The following is a 22,451-nucleotide window of genomic DNA, read 5'->3' as shown; positions in this document are numbered from 1 at the left end:
CAGGGGATGTGGCCTAGGCCAGGGAGAGCGGGGGGCGTGGCCAGGGGACGTGGCGGGGGGGGAGTCGGGGGGTGTGACCGAGGCCGGGGGCGTGGCCGAGGCCGGGAGAGGGGGTGTGGCTGGGGAGCCAGGGGCGTGGCCGGGGAGAGGTGGCCGACAGGGGATGTGGACTAGGCCGGGGAAGAGGGGGGCGTGGCCGAGGCCAGGGAGAGCAGGGGGCGTGGCCAGGGGACGTGGCGGGTTGGGGGGAGAGCCGGGGGACGTGGCCAACGGGGGACGTGGCTGGGGGGGAGCTGGGGGCCGTGGCCGAGGTGGGGAGAACTGGAGGGACGTGGCCAAAGGGGGACATGGCCGTGGGGGGACGTGGCCAGTGGTGACGTGGCGGGGGGGGGGGGAGGACATGGCGGGGGGCGTGGCCGATGGGAGGGCGTGGCCCGGGGGACGCCTCCTGAGCTGCTGTGCGCTGCTGGCCCAGGGAGCCCTGCGCAGAGCTGAAGCCTCGGCCCGCCGGCCCTGCCCAGTGGCACCACCTCCTCCCGCCCAGGTACCATCTCCCACACCGGGAAAGCTCCCCTGAGCCCACCACCCTCCCCCGGCTCCCACGGCCTCCTTCCCACATGCCAGCACCTCCAAAGTGCTGTCTGAAGAACACGCGGCTCCTAGGTGCTCCCTGGTGGGCACACGGACTCCCCACACTCCATACTTGGCCACGTCTCTAACACCGCCGCCCTCTGGTCACTCTCTAGGACCCAGGACCCAGGCGGGCTGACGTGCACACTGGTCCTCAGGACCCCCGCATGCCCACTGCCCACCCACCCTGGCCCCTCGAGCCCACTGGGGCCTCTGTGTACAGTGGATGCCCTCTCTCCCTGGGTCATGGAGCAGTGGCAGACGGGCTGGCACGGGTGCGGTGGCACAGGTGCAGTACCCCTCCCCAGAGTAAGGGTCCATGGACACACGCTCCGTCCTTGCTCCTGAGCTGGGGGCTGCACCCTGATCGGCCCCTGGACTTCGTCAACGCTTGTACAACGCACAAACCCGCGAGGCACAGACGGGGCCCTGTCTGCCAGCAAAGGCCCGGCTCTGCGGGGTCTCAGGACCCCCTCCTGGGCTCTCTCACTGCTGACTTCTGGTTGAGGGGCTGCCCTGGGCATGTGGCATACTGGGCAGCAGCCTGGGCCCACCCACTGGCTGCAGGAGCTCCCCCTCCCCTGAGCCGTCCGTGATGACTGAAATAGCGGCCCCACCCCCACGGGAGGGTCTGGGAGCGCAGCCTCAGTGTGGCCCTCACTTCACCCACGTGGCGGTCATGCAGCCAGGTGGCCAGTGGGGACGCAGACTCCCCCACCCGAGGTGGGCCCGGCCCTCCCTCCGCGGGGAACACACAGCCCCAGGATGCTCACAGGGCTTGGAAGCAGGATGGCCAGGGGAGGCGGGGGACTCCCCACGGGGCAGCGCTGACCGCTGCCAGCTGGTGGGCGGCAGGGTAGCCCCAGCTCAGGGCCTCCCCGCCAGGCTGTGGGAACGGCAGCTGCACCGTGTCCTGGTCCTGCCACGCTGCCGCCTCCTGTCACTGAGAGCCACTCCTGCCAATTCCACCTCCCCTGGCCTGGTCCGGCTCTGCCCACACGGACACGCCCCCACGTACCGGCGCTCGGTCTGTGGCGGTGGGGGGTGGCCGCATCACCGTCCCCTGACCACACTACACCCTACCCGTGCACAGCCATCTTCCTCAGCTCTGCCCGATGCTGCAGATAACACAGCAGCTGCAGTGCCTCCCATGGGTGCTCGGGAGCCTGCTTCTCAGGGTGGCTTGACGGGACGTGGGCCCTTTAAGAGGAGGGGCCCAGTGGGCGATCCCTAAGCCAACTGTCGGGATTAAAGGTGTCCTCCAGAGAGCGAGATGTTCCAGGAGCCAGGGAACACGGTCTCTGGCTTCTGGTTTTGCAGTGGGACCCGTTCTTTTTACCCCGCTGGCCACCCTGACACCATGACCGTCACTCAGGCCCCCACAGAGGCTGAGCCCATGGGGCCCCCGATCTTGGGAGTGTGAACCCCGGGACCTGTTTTCTTTATGCAGCTATCCTGCCTCAGGTGTTTCCTTACAGGACCGTGGACAAGACTAACACTGCACGGCCACACCTTCACGTGCTGTCCTACCGAGCCACCAAAGCCACCCCCACCCCACAACCTGGCCTGCTCCTCAGCTCAGGGCAGGTGCCCCTCCCCCTAGCCCCCCAGGTCCTGGGACCTGGCAGCCTGCGGAAGGTGGTGGCCGCGGGCTGCCTCACTCCTGCCCCTCCCACAGGCACACACCTCCCCCCACCTGCTGTCCGGAGGTCCCTGACCCCCCTCCAGTAAGCACAGTGGGCAGGGCCTCCTGCAATCCCATCTGATGAAGGGCGGGGCGCAGGTCCCTGGGGCGGAGAGAGGATTTCTAGGGGAGCCCAGCTGTGGGGGAGTTGACGTCTGCACCTCGCATCTCGCTGTACCCCAGTGCCGTCTTTCTGACCCCAGGCGGTATGGGGAACGCCTGCATGAGTTACGCGGCCCCCGCCCCAGACAGACGGTCCAGTGAGTGGGCCTGAGACACCCAGCAGCCTACACGTGCACAAGCTTCTCCCCTCCTGGCACAAATGCTTGGTCTAATGGCCTAGGGGCATCCACACTCTCTGAGTCTCAGTGCCACCAAAGAGCGCTAACAGCACGCCAACAGCGTAGGATGCCAACACGCTCAGCGTTCAGCCTGAAACTTCAGCAGCGAGGCCGCCTTAGACAGGAACGGGGAGCACGGCTCAGCGCCGTCAGTCCACTCGGCAAGACGGGCGCCTGCGCACCAGCGGCTGCCAGGGCAGGCGGCCACGCCTCTGCAGAAAGAGCGGAAGGCCAAGGACAGACTTCCCTTCCCGACGCCCCCACCCCCGCGGCCTCCAGCAAGGGATCAGGACCCTGAGCCTGGTCAGCACACACAACGGAGGCTCGGTCTGTCTGCGCGTGCTGCACCCAGTGGGAACACAGAGCTGCACCCCAAATCTTGGGAACACTTGAGACGGAAGGGCTCAGAATCAGGGAGCAGCACGCCAGTTCCTCTGGAAGTTTCTGGGGCCACTGCTTCCACGGGCACAGGGCCTGCGGCACTCTGGGAAAACACAGCTCGTGCCTGCCGCTCAGAACCCTGCCACGGGAGGAGGGCCACGTGGACACAGATGCAAGGAGCCTCAGCCTCGGCCGGGAGCCCTCAGGGCAGGACAGGCTGACCGACCAAGGACCCAGCATGGGCACCACGGCACACACGGCAGCAGCTTCCTCCAGGGCCTACGGAGCGGCAGCCCCGGGCGGGGAGCAGGGAGGTTCGGCTGAGGCTGGGGAAAGGACTTGGGGAAGGCCGGCCAGCACCCCAACAGCAACTGACACGGAGCACGTGACACGGAGCACCCAGTGGGAATGCAGTGGGCGTCAAGGGCTGCCCCAGTGGGTCTCTAAGCCAACTGCCCCCGGCCCCACTGCCCTGGCTTGCCAGGAGCCCTAGGGCATGGAACACTAAGACCCCAGGGACCTCCTCCTCTTAGCGCGGTGACCGCCCACTGCTCAGCCTTGTGCGATCATCGCTGGGAGGCACTGTGGGGAACAGGGAGGCCTGGCCCCCCAGCGCCGCACCCCGAGGGCATCATGCATGTTTCCATGACGACCGGCTGACGTGCTGGCTGCATGCCCCCGAGAGGTAGCGCCCAGCACAGCCATGGCCGGGCTGTGCCAGAGAACTTCCGCTGGGCAGAAGCCGACACACCAAAACCGCTCCTGTGCGGCAGCACCAGCGCCCGCTCACCTGTCCTGCAATTGTGGAATTCCAGCGCGCTCTCCATGCGGAAGGTCTTCTCACAGGTGCCGCAGCGGTAGCGGAACTCACCGTCCACCTGGCCAGACGCGGGCAGCGTCAGCGAGCCGGCCGGGCTCTCCCTTACCCCACGTAGGGCACCCAGGATCCCCCCATCTGCCCAGTAGAACAGCCCCCCACGGCCCCCGTCCACAGCCCACCTCCCACAGCCCCCGTCCACGGTACACCCCCCACGGCCCCCGTCCATGGCCCGCCCCCAGGGCACCTGTCCATGGCCCCCATCCATGGCCCACCCCCACAGCACCTGTCCACAACATGCCCCCCACAGCTCCCGTCCACGGCCCGCCCCCCACGGCCCCCGTCCACAGCCCGCCCCCCACGGCACCTGTCCACGGTACACCCCCACAGCCCGCCCCCCACGGCCCCCGTCCACGGCCTGCCCCCCACGGCTCCCTTCCACGGTACACCCCCCACGGCCCCTGTCCACGGCCCCCGTCCATGGCCCGCCCCCATGGCACCCGTCCACAGCCCGCCCCCCACGGCACCTGTCCACGGCACACCCCCCACGGCCCCCGTCCACGGCCCGCCCCCCACGGCACCTGTCCACGGCACACCCCCCACAGCACACCCCCCACGGCCCCCGTCCACGGCCCCCGTCCACAGCCCGCCCCCCACAGCACCTGTCCACGGCACACCCCCCACGGCCCCCGTCCACAGCCCGCCCCACGGCCCAGTCTGCGACACACCCCCCACGGCCCCCGTCCACAGCCCGCCCCCAAGGCCCCCATCCGCGGCACACCCCCCACGGCCCCCGTCCACAGCCCGCCCCCCACAGCACCTGTCCACGGCACACCCCCCACGGCCCCCGTCCACAGCCCGCCCCACGGCCCCGTCTGCGACACACCCCCCACGGCCCCCGTCCACAGCCCGCCCCCAAGGCCCCCGTCCGCGGCACACCCCCCACGGCCCCCGTCCACAGCCCGCCCCCCACGGCCCAGTCTGCGACACACCCCCCACGGCCCCCGCCCACGGCCCCCCCACCTCGTTCCGGCTGTGCTTGTAGGACACGTGCTGCTTCAGGCTCTCCTTGCGGCTGAACAGCTTGGCACACTCCTCGCACTTGAACAGCTTGTCGCCTGCGGGGTCCCGGCCGAGGTCAGGGGCCAGGCCGGCGCAGAGGGCACCGGCGCGCGCCCGTCGGCCGGCCAGGGCGTCCCGGGGCGGGGCACTCACCGTGCGAGCGCACGTGCCTGCTCAGGTTGCTGCTGTTCTGGAAGACCTTGCTGCAGGCGCCGCACTGGTACACGCGCTGCGGCCCCGCCAGCTGCTTGCTCAGCCTGCGCCGGAGGCCGTGCCGGCTGGACAGGATCAGGCTCCGCTTGAGGGCCATGGTGCTGTTCTGCTGGTGGCTGAACCTGCCCGCCCGACAAGCAGACGGGTGAATGACAGCCAGAGGGAGCTGGCGTCGTGGCGCAGTGGGTAAAGCCCGCATCCCGTGTGGGCACTGGTTCAAGTCCCGGCTGTTCCACTTCCCATCCAGCTCCCTGCTATGGCCTGGGAAAGCAGCAGACAATGGCCCAAGTGCTTGGGCCTCTGCCGCCTATGTGGGAGACCCGGATGGAGCTCCTGGCTTCAGCCTGGCCTAGCCCTGGCCATTCCAGCCATGCCGGGAGTGAACCAGCAGATAGAAGACTTCTCTTGGGGCCGGCGCTGTGGCGTAGTGGTTAAGGCCCTGGCCTACAGCACCGGCATCCCATATGGGCACCGGTTCTAGTCCCAGCTGCTCGTCTTCCGATCCAGCTCTCTGCTATGGCCTGGGAAAGCAGCAGAAGGTGGCCCAAGTCCTTGGGCCCCTGCACGCACATGGGAGACCCGGAAGAAGCTCCTGGCTCCTGGCTTCAGATTGGTGCAGCTCCAGCCGTTGCGGCCAATTGGGGAGTGAACCAGCAGATGGAAGACCTCTCTCTCTCTCTCTCTCTCTCTCTCCTGGCTCCTGGCTCCTGGCTTCAGATTGGTGCAGCTCCAGCCGTTGCGGCCAATTGGGGAGTGAACCAGCAGATGGAAGACCTCTCTCTCTCTCTCTCTCTCTCTCTCTGCCTCTTCTCTCTCTCTGTGTAACTCTGACTTTCAAATAATAAATAAATAAATCTCAAAAAAAAAAAAAGACTGTCTCTCTGTCCTCCCTCCCTCTCTCTTTCAAATAACTAAATATTTTTTTAAAAAAGGAAAAAGCAGATGGTAAATTTTATCTTATATACATTTACCCACTGCAAGAAAACTTGTGTTTTTCTAGGTGTTGACACTTTAACTCCTGAGTCCCAGAAGCTTCCAGCTGCTCCCAGCCCCAAGAAATGAAGCCTGACCCTCTAGCACTGGGCAGCGCCTGGCCCCAGCAGGGACGCGGCCACCGCGGGGCCCGGGCGCCCAGGGTTCCTTACTTCGGCACCGCGCTGCCGTCGCTCGTGCCAGCTGCGAACTTCCCAAACACCAGCTCCATGAAGCGCTCGTCGGGCGGCGCGCTTGCAGGCTCGTCCGGCGGGACCTCGGTGACGATCTCTGCCACCCGCTCTGTGTGAAGGGGACGCGACAAGCCGGTCACCAGCGGGCAGGGCCGCGGCAGCAGGGACAGGGGGCCAGCAGCGGCCCAAGGTGCGGGCACAATGGCTAAGACGGACACGGAGTGAACCAAGGCTGTGCCCGCCAGCCTGCAGACACAGTCGCCCACACGACTGTGACCGGGGAGTCTAAAACAACAGCGGCACAACACGACTTCAGTCTGGGCTGTGGGCATGCAGCGGCACCTCGCCACTTCGTAAACCAACCCTGGGAGAGGTCTGGTAGTGCGGCAATCCACCCCGGGGATGCTCAGAAAGCCGACGACCTGCACACACGGCCCCGGCTGAGCCCAGCACTCGTGAGACCAGGCGGGGCCCACAGGCCACTCAGCCCCCTGCTGGACGGCCCCTCACGGCCACAGGCACTCAGTGGCACAGCCACGCCATCGCCCACTTCTCCCCATTCCCAGAGGGGCAGGGCTTCCCCAGGGCTCCCTCAGCCCCTCCTCCTACCACTGCCACATCACACAGGGCCTGGGAGCTGAGAGGACCTGGGGAGAAAGGGCGGAAGCTAAGAGTGGTCGCCAAACGCCCCCTTCTGAGTTCGTCCTTTTCGCTCTGAGGACAATGAAGGAGGTCCCACTCTCAGAGGAGTGGTGTCCGTGCTGTCACTCGGGCGGGTGTGACACGACAGCGCCGGGACAAGAGCTTGGCAGGGACCCACACCCACAGGGTGAGGTCACACGTCCCTCCACACCCAACCAGGCGCTGCAGTCACAGCACCAACTCCCGTGGGGGCCTGGGGACAGCCACACGCCCACCTGCACCCACACAGGGACGGAGCTCTGCTCGGAAAGGAGCGATGGGTGGATGCACGTGGAGGTGTGCCCCACGGTGCCGTGGACGGGAAGCCAGCAGAGTCCCAGGCCCGACAACAAGGGGAGAGCAGAGAGAGGCCGGGGAAGGAGAGACTCCTGCTCATGGCGGGGGCGTCCCTACGGCAGGCCCAGAGCACCAGGTCCCGGCCCAGGGAGGACTGTGCCCGCGCGGCACTCCCCGGGGCCCAGCCCCACCTGCTGGCTCCTTGTCTTCCGTGAGGCCGAGCGGCTGCTCGGTCCTGGCCGCTTTGGGTTTCCGGCCCCTCCGAGGCTTTCTCTTCGGCTCTTTGGCGCTCCTGCCCTCGGGCACGGCTGCAGGCTCCCCCCGCGGCGCTTCCGGCTCCTTCTCCGTGGCCGCCTCACTCTGGCTGCCTGGAGGAAGGCTTTTGGTGTGTTCCAAGTGGCCCAAGAGATGCTCTGCAAGGAGGAAGAGTGACAGGTGCCCATCCACACCCAGCGCGACAGTGACAGGTGCCCGTCCACACCCACACCCACACCCAGCGCGACAGTGACAGTGAGGGGAGCCCCTCCCACACCCACACCCACACCCAGCTGGGACAGTGACAGTGAGGGGAGCCCCTCCCACACCCACACCCACACCCAGCCGGGACAGTGACAGTGAGGGGAGCCCCTCCCACACCCACACCCACACCCAGCCGGGACAGTGACAGTGAGGGGAGCCCCTCCCACACCCACACCCACACCCACACCCAGCCGGGACAGTGACGGTGAGGGGAGCCCCTCCCACACCCACACCCACACCCAGCATCGACAGTGACGGTGAGGGGAGCCCCTCCCACACCCACACCCAAGCACTGGGCCGTCCTTCCCAGGCGCTTTAGCAGGGAGCTGGATCGGAAGTGGCGCAGCTGGGACTTGAACCGATGTTCCTGTGAAAAGCTGGCGTTGCAGATGGTGGCCTAACACCATTGGTGATTCCTTTCGACCCTACACTTCCTGCACGCAGCTCCCTGTGGGTCACTTTCACTCACCACGCCCCTCATGCCAAGGTTCCCCTGCCCCTCTCGCCTTCCCTGGGGAACGCTGCGCCCCCGGCCCCTCACACGTTCTCAGCTTTGCTCCAGGAGTGGTCGCTTCCCGCCCATCTCTCCGGGAGACTCCTCAGGGCAGCCACCCACCACACGTCATGTTCAGTTACTTCCTAGTCTCTGATTTTTATTTTTACAGCGCCCTGTTCTTACGACAGCATCACCTCTCACACAAGCCGGAGGGGCGTGGTCACGACGTCATGGCCTCTCACCCGCCCACCCCATGCCCAGAGGGCCGTGGCCACTGCCCTGGCCCCTCAGGCCACCCCCCAACAGCAGTTCCTAGAGATGCCCTATGCCCACACCCCTGCCCAGGGAGGAGGGCGTGAGTAGGCAGCTGAAAGGGTGAGGCCCTGACCTGGGGTCCCCTGCACACGCGACCCCCCTAGCGCTCTGCTGGCCTGCCGGGAGCAGCCCTGTGAGGGGGAGGGATCTGCGGGAGATGGCAGGGAGCTGGGGTCTCGCCCCTGCTCACATGGACTTCCGCCCGCCGGCCCTGCCTCTGCTCTGCTCTCTGCCGCCTGGAGATGGCAGCGGGCGCAGACTGTCTCCCCACTGCCGCTCTGCGTCTGAGCTGCGTAGCTGCCTGCAGACTTCTCACGGGCTCCCGAACATTCTGCCCACCGGCCTGGTGCTGAGCACCGGCCCGAGCAGCTTCCAGCTCCCAAACCTGCTGCAACTCCGGCTCCCCACGCTTTCTGTGTCACCTGCTCGGTGCAGTTCCAAGAGGTGCCAGGTGAAGCTGGCGCCCGCAGGTGAGCAGGGCCCCCGGGGCACGGGCAGCGCCAGCCCTCAGGGGAGAGGCCACCGCTGTGCTGTGCCCAGCACTCGGGCGTTCAGATAACACAAGCTGGCCTTGCCCGCCTGAGCTCAACTAAGAAACAAACAAAGGAAGCTCCTCCAAGTTCAAAGCGCTGGTCTGGCGTGGAAATCAGCCAACCTCAGAGAGCGCACACCTGGCGAGCTGGGTCCTGAAACCACAAAACAGCTCCCCTACAGCTCACAGGCGGCCGTGAGACGCTGACTGCAGGCTCGGTGAGCTCCCCCACCCCGGGGACCCCGGCGGCACCGGCACGACCCAGGTGGCACTACCTGCTCTCTGGGGAACTGCTCCCCACAGCGGTGTCATTTGGCCCCTGCACCCTCACGGGCCGGTCCCCCAGGGGTCCCGCTTCTTCACAGCGTCTCCTCCTGGGCTCCTGAGCAGGCAGAAGGCAGCAGAGGCCGGGGAGCAGGACCTGGCCCCACGTCTACACTGTACAACCCTGGGCAGGCGACTCGGTGCTCCTGCCTGTTTGCCTGTCTCCCAAATGGGCATCACGGAAGTGCCAGGCAGCTGGGGAAAGTTGTCCTGCGCTAACTCGGGGAAGTGCTCCCGCGGGGACCCGGCACAGGGCTGGTCAGCGGAGGGTGCCCCGGTGACTGCAAGCAGGAACTGCACTGTCAGAGCTCAGCACGGCGGGGGCGGTGCAGAGCGACTCCGGGAACCCCGCGTGTTAGCCCCGCTCGCTATTCAGATCGCGGTGACCAGCAGGGCGCGTGGCACGTCAGTGAGCACACCGAGGCCAGGAGCCTGTGACCACGCAGCGCCGCCCTGAGAGCTCCCGCGCAATGCTCACTCCGCCGCCTTCTCACGGGCTCCGGAACATTCCGCCCACTGGCCTGCTCCTGAGCACCTGCCGACAACCCCTCGCTCACACCCTCACAAGGTCAAGGTCGGGGCCTCCACGCACAGGCACACTGCACTCACCTGGGATCCCGCCCCTGGCTCCCCTGACTGACACCTGTCTTTACTACAGAAAGCCACTCCCCTGGGAATTCCCTGGGGCTCCCCAGAACTGGGGAGGGAACCAGCTGCTTCCTGGCCACCTTAGGTGGACGAGTGGACCTGAGCCGGTCTGCAGATAAAGGGGCAGTGGGAGGGGCAGCCGAGAAAACGTGGGGGGCCCACATGGTGCTGGCACCCACCTGCCCGCCTGCTGAGCGCCCGCTGCGTTTGGGCGGAGGAAGCCCCAAGGCCCTGGTCCCAGTGACTGCAGGGAGGAGAGGGCCTAGGTCAGAGGGGCCCGGTGCACACCCAGAGCTCACCGTTCAGGAGCTGCAGCTCAGGGAAGGTGGCTGAGCACACCTTGCATGCCCACTGGCCAGGCTCTGACTCCGCGGGGGCGCTGCTTTCCGGGGTACCGGCAGCTGCAGAAGAGGGGAAAACACGATGTCCGAGGGCTCAGCCCGCCACCCCCCTGGGAAGCCTCAGCCCAGGGCAGGGGGGGCTCGACCTGAAGGCGACCTCATGAGCGCCTCTGGCTCCAGCCCCCCACGCACGGGCTGGTGCTGGTGGCCGCCCACTGCAGGCCCTGTCCTGCGGCCAGACGGGACCACACACAGCCCTTCCTAGGACTCCAAGGAAGAAGCGTCCCCCAGGACCCGCATTTCACCCCCAACCTCTCACTGGCTCGCGCAACAAGAGGCGTGGAACCCGAGCCGCCAGTGGCCCCGTGCCTGCTGCCATGCCACAGAACCCGCGGTGGCAGCCGTGCTCCGGAACTCGGCAGCAAGGACACCAAGACCCTGGCCTCGGGGAACGTGCTGCTTCCTCTGGGAAAGACAAGAACCGCAGGGGCCATGTGGGGCGGAGCCTGACCTCACGGCAGAGCCTCCTGCGCCCACAGGGAGCCCACACCACGGTGTACAACTGTGTGGTCCCTGGACCCCACATAGGCACCGGCGAGGTTTGCAGGGTGTAGACCGACGTCACCACTGCCGGTGTTTCAGAAACACTAGAAAATGTCCCTCACAGGCCCCATGGTCACGCCAGCCACACGTGCCCGTGGCCACGCCACTCAGGGGCCCCAAGGTCATGCCAGCCACAAGTGCACAAGTGCCTGCTCCAGGGTCACACAGGCCCCAGCCCTGCACACACTGAACCTGGGCCAGGGTCACACAGGCCCCAGCCCTGCACACACGGAACCTGGGCCAGGGTCACACAGGCCCCAGCCCTGCACACGCTGAACCTGGGCCAGGGTCACACACGTCCCCAGCCCTGCACACTCTGAACCTGGGCCAGGGTCACACAGACCCCAGCCCTGCACACGCTGATCCTAGGGCCAGGATCATGCAGGCCCCCAGCCCTGCACACGCTGAACCTGGGCCAGGGTCACACAGGCCCCAGCCCTGCACACACTGAACCTGGGGCCGGGTCACACACACCCCCAGCCCTGCACACGCTGAACCTGGGCCAGGGTCACACAGGCCCCAGCCCTGCACACGCTGAACCTGGGCCAGGGTCACACAGGCCCCAGCCCTGCACACGCTGAACCTGGGCCAGGGTCACACAGGCCCCAGCCCTGCACACGCTGAACCTGGGGCCGGGTCACACAGGCCCCAGCCCTGCACACGCTGAACCTGGGGCGGGGTCACACAGGCCCCAGCCCTGCACACGCTGAACCTGGGGCCAGGGTCACACAGGCCCCAGCCCTGCACACGCTGAACCTGGGGCCAGGGTCACATAGGCCCCAGCCCTGCACACGCTGAACCTGGGGCCGGGTCACACAGGCCCCAGCCCTGCACACGCTGAACCTGGGCCAGGGTCACACAGGCCCCAGCCCTGCACACGCTGAACCTGGGGCCAGGGTCACACAGGCCCCAGCCCTGCACACGCTGAACCTGGGCCAGGGTCACACAGGCCCCAGCCCTGCACACGCTGAACCTGGGCCAGGGTCACACAGGCCCCAGCCCTGCACACGCTGAACCTGGGCCAGGGTCACACAGGCCCCAGCCCTGCACACGCTGAACCTGGGCCAGGGTCACACAGGCCCCAGCCCTGCACACGCTGAACCTGGGCCAGGGTCACACAGGCCCCAGCCCTGCACACGCTGAACCTGGGCCAGGGTCACACAGGCCCCAGCCCTGCACACGCTGAACCTGGGCCAGGGTCACACAGGCCCCAGCCCTGCACACGCTGAACCTGGGCCAGGGTCACACAGGCCCCAGCCCTGCACACTCTGAACCTGGGCCAGGGTCACACAGACCCCAGCCCTGCACACACGGAACCTGGGCCAGGGTCACACAGGCCCCAGCCCTGCACACGCTGAACCTGGGGCCGGGTCACACAGGCCCCAGCCCTGCACACGCTGAACCTGGGCCAGGGTCACACAGGCCCCAGCCCTGCACACGCTGAACCTGGGCCAGGGTCACACAGGCCCCAGCCCTGCACACGCTGAACCTGGGCCAGGGTCACACAGGCCCCAGCCCTGCACACGCTGAACCTGGGCCAGGGTCACACAGGCCCCAGCCCTGCACACGCTGAACCTGGGCCAGGGTCACACAGGCCCCAGCCCTGCACACGCTGAACCTGGGCCAGGGTCACACAGGCCCCAGCCCTGCACACGCTGAACCTGGGCCAGGGTCACACAGACCCCAGCCCTGCACACTCTGAACCTGGGCCAGGGTCACACAGACCCCAGCCCTGCACACGCTGAACCTGGGCCAGGGTCACACAGACCCCAGCCCTGCACACTCTGAACCTGGGCCAGGGTCACACAGACCCCAGCCCTGCACACGCTGAACCTGGGCCAAGGTCACACACGTCCCCAGCCCTGCACACGCTGAACCTGGGCCAGGGTCACACAGGCCCCAGCCCTGCACACGCTGAACCTGGGCCAGGGTCACACACATCCCCAGCCCTGCACACGCTGAACCTGGGCCAGGGTCACACAGGCCCCAGCCCTGCACACACTGAACCTGGGCCAGGGTCACACAGGCCCCAGCCCTGCACACGCTGAACCTGGGCCAGGGTCACACAGGCCCCAGCCCTGCACACACTGAACCTGGGGCCAGGGTCACACAGGGTCCCAGCCCTGCACACGCTGAACCTGGGCCAGGGTCACACAGGCCCCAGCCCTGCACACGCTGAACCTGGGCCAGGGTCACACAGGCCCCAGCCCTGCACACGCTGAACCTGGGGCCAGGGTCACACAGGGTCCCAGCCCTGCACACGCTGAACCTGGGCCAGGGTCACACAGGCCCCAGCCCGGCACACGCTGAACCTGGGCCAGGGTCACACAGGCCCCAGCCCTGCACACGCTGAACCTGGGCCAGGGTCACACAGGCCCCAGCCCTGCACACGCTGAACCTGGGCCAGGGTCACACAGGCCCCAGCCCTGCACACACTGATCCTGGGGCCAGGGTCACACAGGCCCCAGCTCTGAGACTTCTCACCCCTCCCCAGAACCCGTCATCTATTGGGGGCTCCAACACCTGGCGTCAGCTGGACAAGGTGCTAGACGGGCACCTTCCAGATCGGCGCTGTACCCTGGGCGCCTCCTGGGGCTGGGGAAGGGCGTGGGTGGGTGCCAGGGATGCCTGGGGCAGGTGGGACACCAGGTACCGTCTGCCCAGAGTGTCGGTGCTGGAGGGCGTGGTGGGCATTCCACAGGTAGAGAGAACACAAGGAATGCAACAACCAATTCACCGGAGCCAATGACTCGGCTTTTCCAGAAACACCTGCTGCCGTGTGTCCTAGCTGGAAGCGACAGCCACAGGACGCACCTCTCTCAGCTTGCAGTCCCCGAGTCACTCACTCCCTTCCCTGGTTAGAAGTCAGCGTTGGGTGGGGTGTGCTCAGAGCCAGCCCGTGCTCCACTCATGTCGGCCGACCTGGTCTGACCATTCCCGCGTGCACAGGAGTCACGGGGCCACCCAGGGTCCCCTCGGGCAGGAGGTGGCTCTGCTGCCCGTCGCGGTCCCGGCTAACTGTGCTTAAATCCACTTCAGACGCAGCTCCGGATTAAATGGTTTCCCAGCACGGGAAGAGCACTCAGAACCACTACTCCAACAAAGGCAGTGACCTCTGACTTTGACCTTGCGAGCCATGAGGGCTGTGACCTCATCCAGGACTCAAGGCAGCGTCTAATGACCACACCCCGCTGTGACGGGCAGTTAGGGCCGGTCACGGGCACAGAGTGGCCACTGCCCAGGCCTTGAGGACATGAGAAACCCAGGCCCAGATCTCAGCGACATGGAAGCTGCCCGGGGAACCCAGCCCCACTGTGGCTCTGAGCAAGTGGGCGCTGCCCCAGGGCAGGCCGGGTACTGGGATTAGCAAAGTCGAGGGGTGGGGCCTGGGTGCCGGAAGGGAGCGGTTGAGCTCTCCAGATTCTGTGTGCCCTTGGCTATTAACACACGGAACTCTGCACAGGGCTCGTGGTCGCTCCTCAGTGTCTGCATAGGGCGCACCCTCGCAGTGCAGCCCTCCGCCCACGTTCCTGCTAGCATCCCAGCAGCTCCCATGCCACCAGCCCTCACCAGCCAGCAGTGGGCTCCACGGGGTCCCCAAAACCCAAGCCTGCCTAGAACCTTGGCAACAGGATCTTTGCAGGGGGGGTTCAAGGTGGGGTCACACTGGACGGAGCCACCCCCTGTCCTGGTGAGGCCAAGACACAGAGACACGGGGAGAAGACAGAAGCACAGGGTGGGGTGACGCAAGCCCCAGCCCAGAAGGCTGGCAGCGCCAGGAGCTGGGGTTGGGAGACCAGACACTCTCCCTGAGACCCTGGGGAATCCAAGCCCGCCAACGCTGTGCCCTCGGACCCCCAGCTCGAGGTGTTTCTGGGGCCAAGCTCCCCGCGGGTGGCATCTGTTGGGGCAGGACAGGACACCCTGTGGCCAGCTCAGGCTCCTGCACTCCCCCCACCTGGGGGCATTTCTCAAAACCTCACTTACAAGGAACCAACCCAGGGCAGACCAGAAGGTTCCAAACGTGTCAAGGATCGTACTCCATGGCTGCTCTGGACCACACTGCGAGAGCAGGGAGCTGATTTTCACGTGAGACCCCGGTCGCTGTGGGGTCGCAGCGGCCAACGCCAGTGTCGCCCCTTGAGCAGCCGATCTCCATGGCAACCACGAACAGCGCCAGCTCCCCGGGGCGGCACGAGGACCCGACAAGGGAAACTGCGCTCTGAGGTCACGCTCCGGCACATACCGGCGATTCCACAGGGTTTCCCGGGTAACGTGAAGACCCTCCCCCACGGGGTTAAGGGAGATTTAAAACCCAGCAGGGAGCCCCGCACGAACAACACAACGCCTCGGACACTGGTTAGTTGAGGCACCGCGATTGGTTCCTACAGCAGCAAGGACTTGGGTACATGGTTCATGGAGCCACGACTAGGCCTGTGAACACACATCAACACACGCATGTGCACCCACACACACACAGGTACACATGCACCTGCAAGTACACACACTAGTGCACATATACACACAGGCTCAGCCACACGCGTGGGCACTGGCACGCATGCACGTGTCTGCTCATGCATGTACTCACACACACACACACGTGCCCTGTGGACAGCGCCAACACTGCAGCCGGTGCTGCCTGTACCGCACCGTGACCTTGGGCCAGTTCCTGCCCCTCTCTGGGCCGCTCCCTCTGCCCCCACACGGGAACCACGCTCCCACCTGCTGGACTGGGAGGGGCCGCTGGGCGGAGCGTCCAGGGCAGAGCTGGGCCCTGACTGTGCTCCGTCCAGGGCGGAGCTGCCCGCTGACCTGAGTATCAGCAAGGACTGGCCGGGGTGGGGCCGGCCACCCGCACCCCCGGCACGGCTCCCGGCCAGTGTGGGGCTCTCTGCCCAACCCCCCACCCCCGGCACAGCTCCCCACCGGGCCTGGGGCCGGCGTACCGTGGACACCAGGGCAGGCCGGCCGCAGCATGGGCTTGTCCATCTTCTTGGCGTAGAAGGCGGCGTACCACACGCGCAGCTCGGTGCCGGCGGGGATGTCCCGCGACGTGGTGAAGTACACGTCGCCGCCGTGCTGGTAGGCGGTGAGGTTCTGCTGCTCGGCCTCCGCCGCCGGCCGCACCAGCATCATCCAGTTGCAGTCGTCCTCGTTGGAGGTATCGAAGCACACGGGGTGCCCGTCTTTCTGGAACACCTGAGGGCAAGCCCCGCCCACCGGGGGCGGGGGGCGGGTTACACGGGCAGGGCCAGGCCCAGACACTGCCTGTCCACGGGTGGAGGGCACCAGGCAGACCCCCGGCTTAGCCAGGCCAGGCTGGCCGCAGGCAGGAGGAAACAGGAGACACCCGCAGAGGGCCCTGTTTCAGCAGGACACCTCCGTCCACTCGTGTCCAGGCGGGCCTGGGGCAGCCTGCACTCCACACGTGGCCCGGTGGCATCAGATGCCTGGAGACTCGCGTTCCAAGGGGACACAGGGACCCGAGCTCTGTGCCCAGCCTGGGGACCGTCAGGGACCATCAGGACAGCTGAGTTCCACTCCTGTCCGTGGGGAGGGCTTGCACCCTTGAGTCCTCATCGGTTCCCAGTGGGCATGGCATGGCCTAAGGGACGCTACTACGTGTCCACTCACAGCCCGTGACACCCCTGCGACACTAGCCTCTCTGCTCGGTGCAGCTGTGAGCTGGACACGCGTGGGCACTGGGGACAGCTGAGTCCCACTCCTGGCCCTGTTAGGAGCGCGCCGGGTGGCATCGGCAAAGCTCCTTGCACTTTCTAAGCCGCCCCTCCCGGGGCACAGCAGTGCTGCAGGTGGGGGTGGGGCGGGAGCAAACATTCTGAAAGCCAAACTAACCCCACGTGTGTGTGTGGGGGGGGTCGTGCCCTGTCCTCTGATGGACTCTCGCTCCTCGCTTAGGGGACCTCTCGCCTCCACAGAGCCCCTCAAAGGACAGCGCCCGTGGAGTGGGGGGAGGAGCCAGGGGTCCCGGGAGGCGGAGCCCAGCCCACAGCCCTCAGCTCGGGGGGCTTCGGGAAGCTGCCTGGAGCACACGGCTGTTGGTGACCGGGGTGGGCCCCGACCCACACAATCCCCGAGGCCGACCCTCAGGATCAGGGTACGGGAATGACACCCGGTGGGCACAGACGACTTCTCCCCAAGGGCCCTGGTCGCCGTGCGCGTCCCCGGCAGGCCCGTGGCCAGCTGCCTTCTGCAGCCGGGTCTCGCCTTCAGGACGAGGCTGGGCCGCAGCCCTCTCGCTCCCCTCCCCCTCTTCTCTCTCTCTCTCTCTCTCTCTCTCTCTCTCTCTCTGTCAGTAAACCCAGCGCCCTTCCTTCTCCTGCTTGCTGCTGAGATGGCCCTGTAAGCTCAGCATCCCAGAGGACGGCTGAAGCCCACGGCTGAAGCCCACGGCCGCTGGCTCCCTCCGCCCGGCTCGGGCCGTGTCTCTCGCCAGCCGTTCTGCCATCGTCGGCTGTGTCCCCTCGCTGCCCGGACAAGGAGCTCGGCAGGGCCACCCCCACTCTGCGCAGGTGTGCGATCAAGACGCTGCCCAACGCCAGCCTGCCGGGCGCCCTCCGCACACGGCTCGGCTCGGACCGCTCTCCTGCGCAACACCGATCGCTACAAAGCACCACTTACCCATCAGGCTCCTGGGCTAGGAAAACCAGTGAAAAACATGGAACATTTTCCTGGAAGCTAAGCACAGCCACAGCTTTAGGGGCTTGGCCAAGGCACTCGCACGGCGGCTTCCCGCACGCCTGCCGGCAGCGGCGCTCACCTTGAGGGGAAACACCGACTCCTTCTCCCACTTGGCGACCCTCCTGGACTCGAACGGCCCGAACTGCGTGCGCTTCACCAGCTGCGTGACGGCGAACACGCCTTCGGCCCCGTCCTCCAGCCGCCTGATCTCCAAGTTGGAGGGAAGCGACGACCTGGGAATGAACGCGCGGCTCATGGGGGCCCCAGCCGGCAGCCACGGCAGCAGGGACCGGCAGGTTGGGACGCCCTGGGGGTGGCTCTGCCGAGGCCCACGGGAGACAGAACACGGCGTGCCCAGAGAGAGTGGAGCCAGGCTGACGTCGGGGCTGGGAGGACTCCCCTGGTCATGGGGCTCCCTGGGGCCCAGCTCAACTCCCACCGCGAGGGGCTGGCAAGATCCAGCTGAGCCCCTGGGGGTGGCCATGCACGGAAGGACGCGTGCGACCCTGGGGAAGACGGCGGGCACCCCGCGGGCACCGCACGATGGGGGGCATGCGGAGAGCAGAGGGGAGACAGGGGGGGGGGGTCACAGGAAACTGCACAAGACCAGCACGGGTCCCCAGCCAGCTGAGGTGGCCGTGTCACTGCAGAGGTGGCCCTTCTCACTGAACTAGGAGAGCGTCGGGACAGGGTGCGGGAGGAGGCGAGGACACGGGTGGGTGACACCACGTGGGGTGAGGGGCCGGTGTTATGGCTTCATGGGTTAAGCCACAGCCTGGGACGCCACCATCCTACATGGGCACGGTTGGAGTCCTGGCTGTTCCACTTCTGATCCAGCTCCCTGCTGATGGCCTGGGAAAGCAGCAGACGAAGGCCCAAGTGCTTGGGCCCCTGCACTCACATGAGAGACCAGGATGGAGCTCCTGAATCCTGGCTCCTGGCTTTGGCCTGGCCCAGCCCTGACCATTGCAACCATTCGAGGGTGTGTGTGTGGGGGTGAACCAGTAGATGGAAGATTTCTCTTGTTCCTTTGTCTCTCCCTTTCTCTCTGTAACTCTGCCTTTCAAATAAATAAATCTAAAAAAAAAAAAAAAAAAAAAAAGACACAGGGCCGATGCTGTGGCATAGTAGATTAAGCCACTGCCTGCAGTGCCGGCATCCCACAGGGGCGCTGGTTCAAGTCCTGGCTGCTCCACTTCCGATCCAGCTCTGTGCTGTGACCTGGGAAAGCAGTAGAAGATGGCCCAAGTCCTTGGGCCCCTGCACCTGCGTGGGAGACCCAGATGAAGCTCCTGGCTCCTGGCTTTGGATCGGCACAGCTCCGGCTGTTGCGGCCAACTGGGGAGTGAACCAGGGATGGAAGATCTCTCTCTCTCTCTCTCTCTCTCTCTGCCTCTCCTCTCTCTGTGTAACTCTAACTTTCAAATAAATACATAAATCTTTAAAAAAAAAAAATGCAGAAGTGGGGGCAGACACCAGGGTGCTGGGTCCCTGGAGCCCACCCAGAGGGCTCCTACCATGGGACCAGCAGTTTCAACTGAACTTTTTTTTTAAATATTTTATTTATTTGAGAGGTAGAGTTACAGAGAGTGAGAGGGAGAGACAGAGAGAGAGGTCTTCCATCCACTGGTTCACTCCCCAAACGGCCTCAAGAGCTGGAGCTGCGCCGATCCGAAGCCAGGAGCCAGGGGCTTCTTCCAGGTCTCCCAAATGGGTGCAGGGGTCCAAGCACTTGGGCCATCTTCTACTGCTTTCCCAGGCCATAGCAGAGAGCTGGACTGGAAGAGGAGCAGCCGGGACTCGAACCAGCGCCCATATGGGATGCCGGCACCGCAGGCTCTGTGCCATGGCGCCAGCCCCTCAACTGAACTTTCGTGGGCAACGGGCAACGCCCAGAGGCTCTGGGAGCTGACGGCTCTCACCTTCAGGCAAAAGTACTCCGCACTCTGCTTTTGCGTAGCTGTGTCACACTGAGCAAAGGCGGGTACGTGGGGGGAGGGGGGGCACGGAGGTTCTAAGACAATGCTGACAGGGCAGTGTCCCACGGGCCAGCCTCCCGCGTGCCTGCCACTTCCCGCACCTCACCTGCGCGGCTCGGGCTGGGGGAGCAGCCCTGGAGTTAGTCCCGCTGGCTACCTCCGGGCAGGCCCTGGCCCCGGCCCCACCGGGCGCACCTGCCACTGCACCTCTGGGTTGGGAACACAGACAAGAGCCACTGGGGGACCTGCTTGGCCCCTGTCACTCGACACACAGACCAGTGTGGCCACACAGCTGTGCGCATGCTGACGGTGGTGTCCCAGAGACCCCGAGCTCCGGGAAGCTCAGCAACACGGGGCGGTCACTCACCTGGCCCTACTCAGCACAAAGGAGTCTTTCACCGTGACCACTGGGCCCAGCTCGGGACACTCGGAGTCGTGGTACTGGCTGCAGTCCTCACACCCTGCGAGCACACGTCAGAGGGCGGGGCGTCAGAGGGCGGGGCATCAGAGGGCGGGGTGGGTCACCAGAGGGCGGGGCGGGGCACCAGAGGGCGGGGCACCAGAGGGCGGGGCACCAGAGGGCGGGGCATCAGAGCACGAGTCATCAGCAGGCAGAGCAGGCGGGGTTCAGGGACGGAGACCCCCCCCACAATGCAACCTGGGAACTGGGACCCCGCCTGAACGGAACGCGTGAGACACACCCGAGTCGCAACACAAAGCAAGCAAGCGAGGGCACCACCCCCAGTACCCCACAGCTGCAGAGTCCCTCAGCAAGCACCTGCCTGGAGACACGCGGGGTACTAAGACAAGTACCCACAGAGAAGCACCAGGGGTACTAAGACAAGCACCCGTGTGGGGGCATGAGAGGTACTAAGACAAGCACCCACAGAGAAGCACCAGGGGCACTAAGACAAGCACCCGTGTGGGGGCATGAGAGGTACTAAGACGAGCACCCATGTGGGGACATGAGATGTACTAAGACAAGCACCCACAGAGAAGCAGCAGGGGTACTAAGACAAGCACCTGTGTGGGGCATGAGAGGTACTAAGGCAAGTACCCACAGAGAAGCAACAGGGGTACTAAGACAAGCACCCATGTGGGGGCATGAGGTACTAAGAGAAGCACCCACAGAGAAGCACCAGGGGTACTAAGACAAGCACCCGTGTGGGGACATGAGAGGTACTAAGCACCCGTGTGGGGACATGAGAGGTATTAAGGCAAGTACCCACAGAGAAGCAGCAGGGGTACTAAGACAAGCACCCGTGTGGGGGCATGAGAGGTACTAAGGCAAGTACCCACAGAGACGCACCAGGGGTACTAAGACAAGCACCCGTGTGGGGACATGAGAGGTACTAAGACAAGCACCAGTGTGGGGACATGAGAGGTACTAAGGCAAGTACCCACAGAGAAGCACCAGGGGTACTAAGACAAGCACCCATGTGGGGACATGAGAGGTACTAAGACAAGCACCCATGTGGGGACATGAGAGGTATTAAGGCAAGCACCCGTGTGGGGAGGGGACATGAGAAATACTAAGGCAAGCACCCACAGAGAAGCACCAGGGGTACTAAGACAAGCACCCGTGTGGTGACATGAGAGGTACTAAGACAAGCACCCGTGTGGTGACATGAGAGGTACTAAGGCAAGCACCCGTGTGGGGGCATGAGAGGTACTAAGGCAAGCACCCGTGTGGGGAGGGGACATGAGAAATACTAAGGCAAGTACTCACAGAGAAGCACCAGGGGTACTAAGACAAGCACCCGTGTGGGGACATGAGAAATACTAAGGCAAGTACCCACAGAGAAGCACCAGGGGTACTAAGACAAGCACCCGTGTGGGGACATGAGAGGTACTAAGGCAAGTACGCGCTGTGTGTAACAAGAACCCCTCCCGCAGGAAGAGGTGCTGCTGGTGGCACTCTCGCGGCCACACGGCCACCTCCACGGTGGTGGAGAACAGGATCTTCCTGGGGAACCAGGTCACCAGCGAGCGCGGACCACAGACCCACAGCCCCGCTCTCCAAGCCTGGGCCGCCCCAGCGCTGCCCCCTGCAAGGCGCCCTCTGCTGGCAGCCCTGAGAAGTGGCCCTGTTACCACCACCCCGGCAGGCGCCCGCTCCCGCCCTAAATCCCGTTCCTGAAGGCAGGCAGAGCCGCTGCCGCTCTGAGCCAGCTTCTTTGTTCTACAAACACAACATGGCGCCGCGGCCGCACGCTGGTCCCGGACAGGTGCACGGTCACTTACAGACGAACATGATCTCGTCACTGCCATCTTCCGCCATCTCTGACACCTGTCGGGGCACAAAAGAGCCTGGTTAGTGACGGGCTTCGGCCACAGCCAGTTCACAGACAGAGCCACCAGCGGCCTCCTCCAGCCTGGGCAGAGACCTCACGCTGTGCCGAAAAGGAGACAGTGGTGGGGTCTCCTCCGACTGTGGGCTGGGAGCCCTGAAGCCCTAAGATAAATGTTTCCAGTACAAGCCCTGGACTTGAACGGCCTCGGGTTAGGAGTTCCTCGTGAGCTCCGACTTTCACCTTTCACACCAGCCATTCTTTCCACTGCCAAAATAAAGACTACCACTTTATTTTAAAAAAGATTTATTTATTTATTTGAGAGGTAGAGTTACAGACAGTGAGAGGGAGAGACAGAGAGAGAGATATCTTCCATCTGCTGGTTAACTCCCCAGGTGGCCACAACAGGGCTGATCCAAAGCCAGGAGC

General features: G+C 65.3%; 1 protein-coding gene across 3 annotated transcripts in view; it reads right to left on the bottom strand.

The window, feature by feature from the left end:
• The window catches only part of PRDM15 (PR/SET domain 15), a 60,066-nt gene that overhangs the window by 18,595 nt on the left and 19,020 nt on the right, over positions 1-22,451 (bottom strand). For 2 of the 3 annotated variants that reach the window (XM_062204822.1, XM_062204825.1), the window contains exons 2-11: positions 21,976-22,021; positions 20,099-20,192; positions 17,832-17,985; positions 15,997-16,249; positions 10,406-10,507; positions 7,464-7,685; positions 6,274-6,403; positions 5,069-5,250; positions 4,877-4,971; positions 3,827-3,914 (exon numbers count right to left, since the gene is read on the bottom strand). In XM_062204822.1, coding sequence (XP_062060806.1) covers positions 3,827-3,914; positions 4,877-4,971; positions 5,069-5,250; positions 6,274-6,403; positions 7,464-7,685; positions 10,406-10,507; positions 15,997-16,249; positions 17,832-17,985; positions 20,099-20,192; positions 21,976-22,012 — 1,357 coding nt within the window. In that variant the 5' untranslated portion in view covers positions 22,013-22,021. Of the gene's footprint in view, positions 1-3,826; positions 3,915-4,876; positions 4,972-5,068; positions 5,251-6,273; positions 6,404-7,463; positions 7,686-10,405; positions 10,508-15,996; positions 16,250-17,692; positions 17,743-17,831; positions 17,986-20,098; positions 20,193-21,975; positions 22,022-22,451 lie in introns of those variants that run through there. The other variant, XM_062204830.1, reaches the window with a different exon arrangement.

The sequence above is a fragment of the Lepus europaeus genome, chromosome 2 (assembly GCF_033115175.1).
Source record: "Lepus europaeus isolate LE1 chromosome 2, mLepTim1.pri, whole genome shotgun sequence".
Classification (NCBI taxonomy): Eukaryota; Metazoa; Chordata; class Mammalia; order Lagomorpha; family Leporidae; genus Lepus; species Lepus europaeus.
This window is presented reverse-complemented; position numbering and strand designations above follow the sequence as displayed.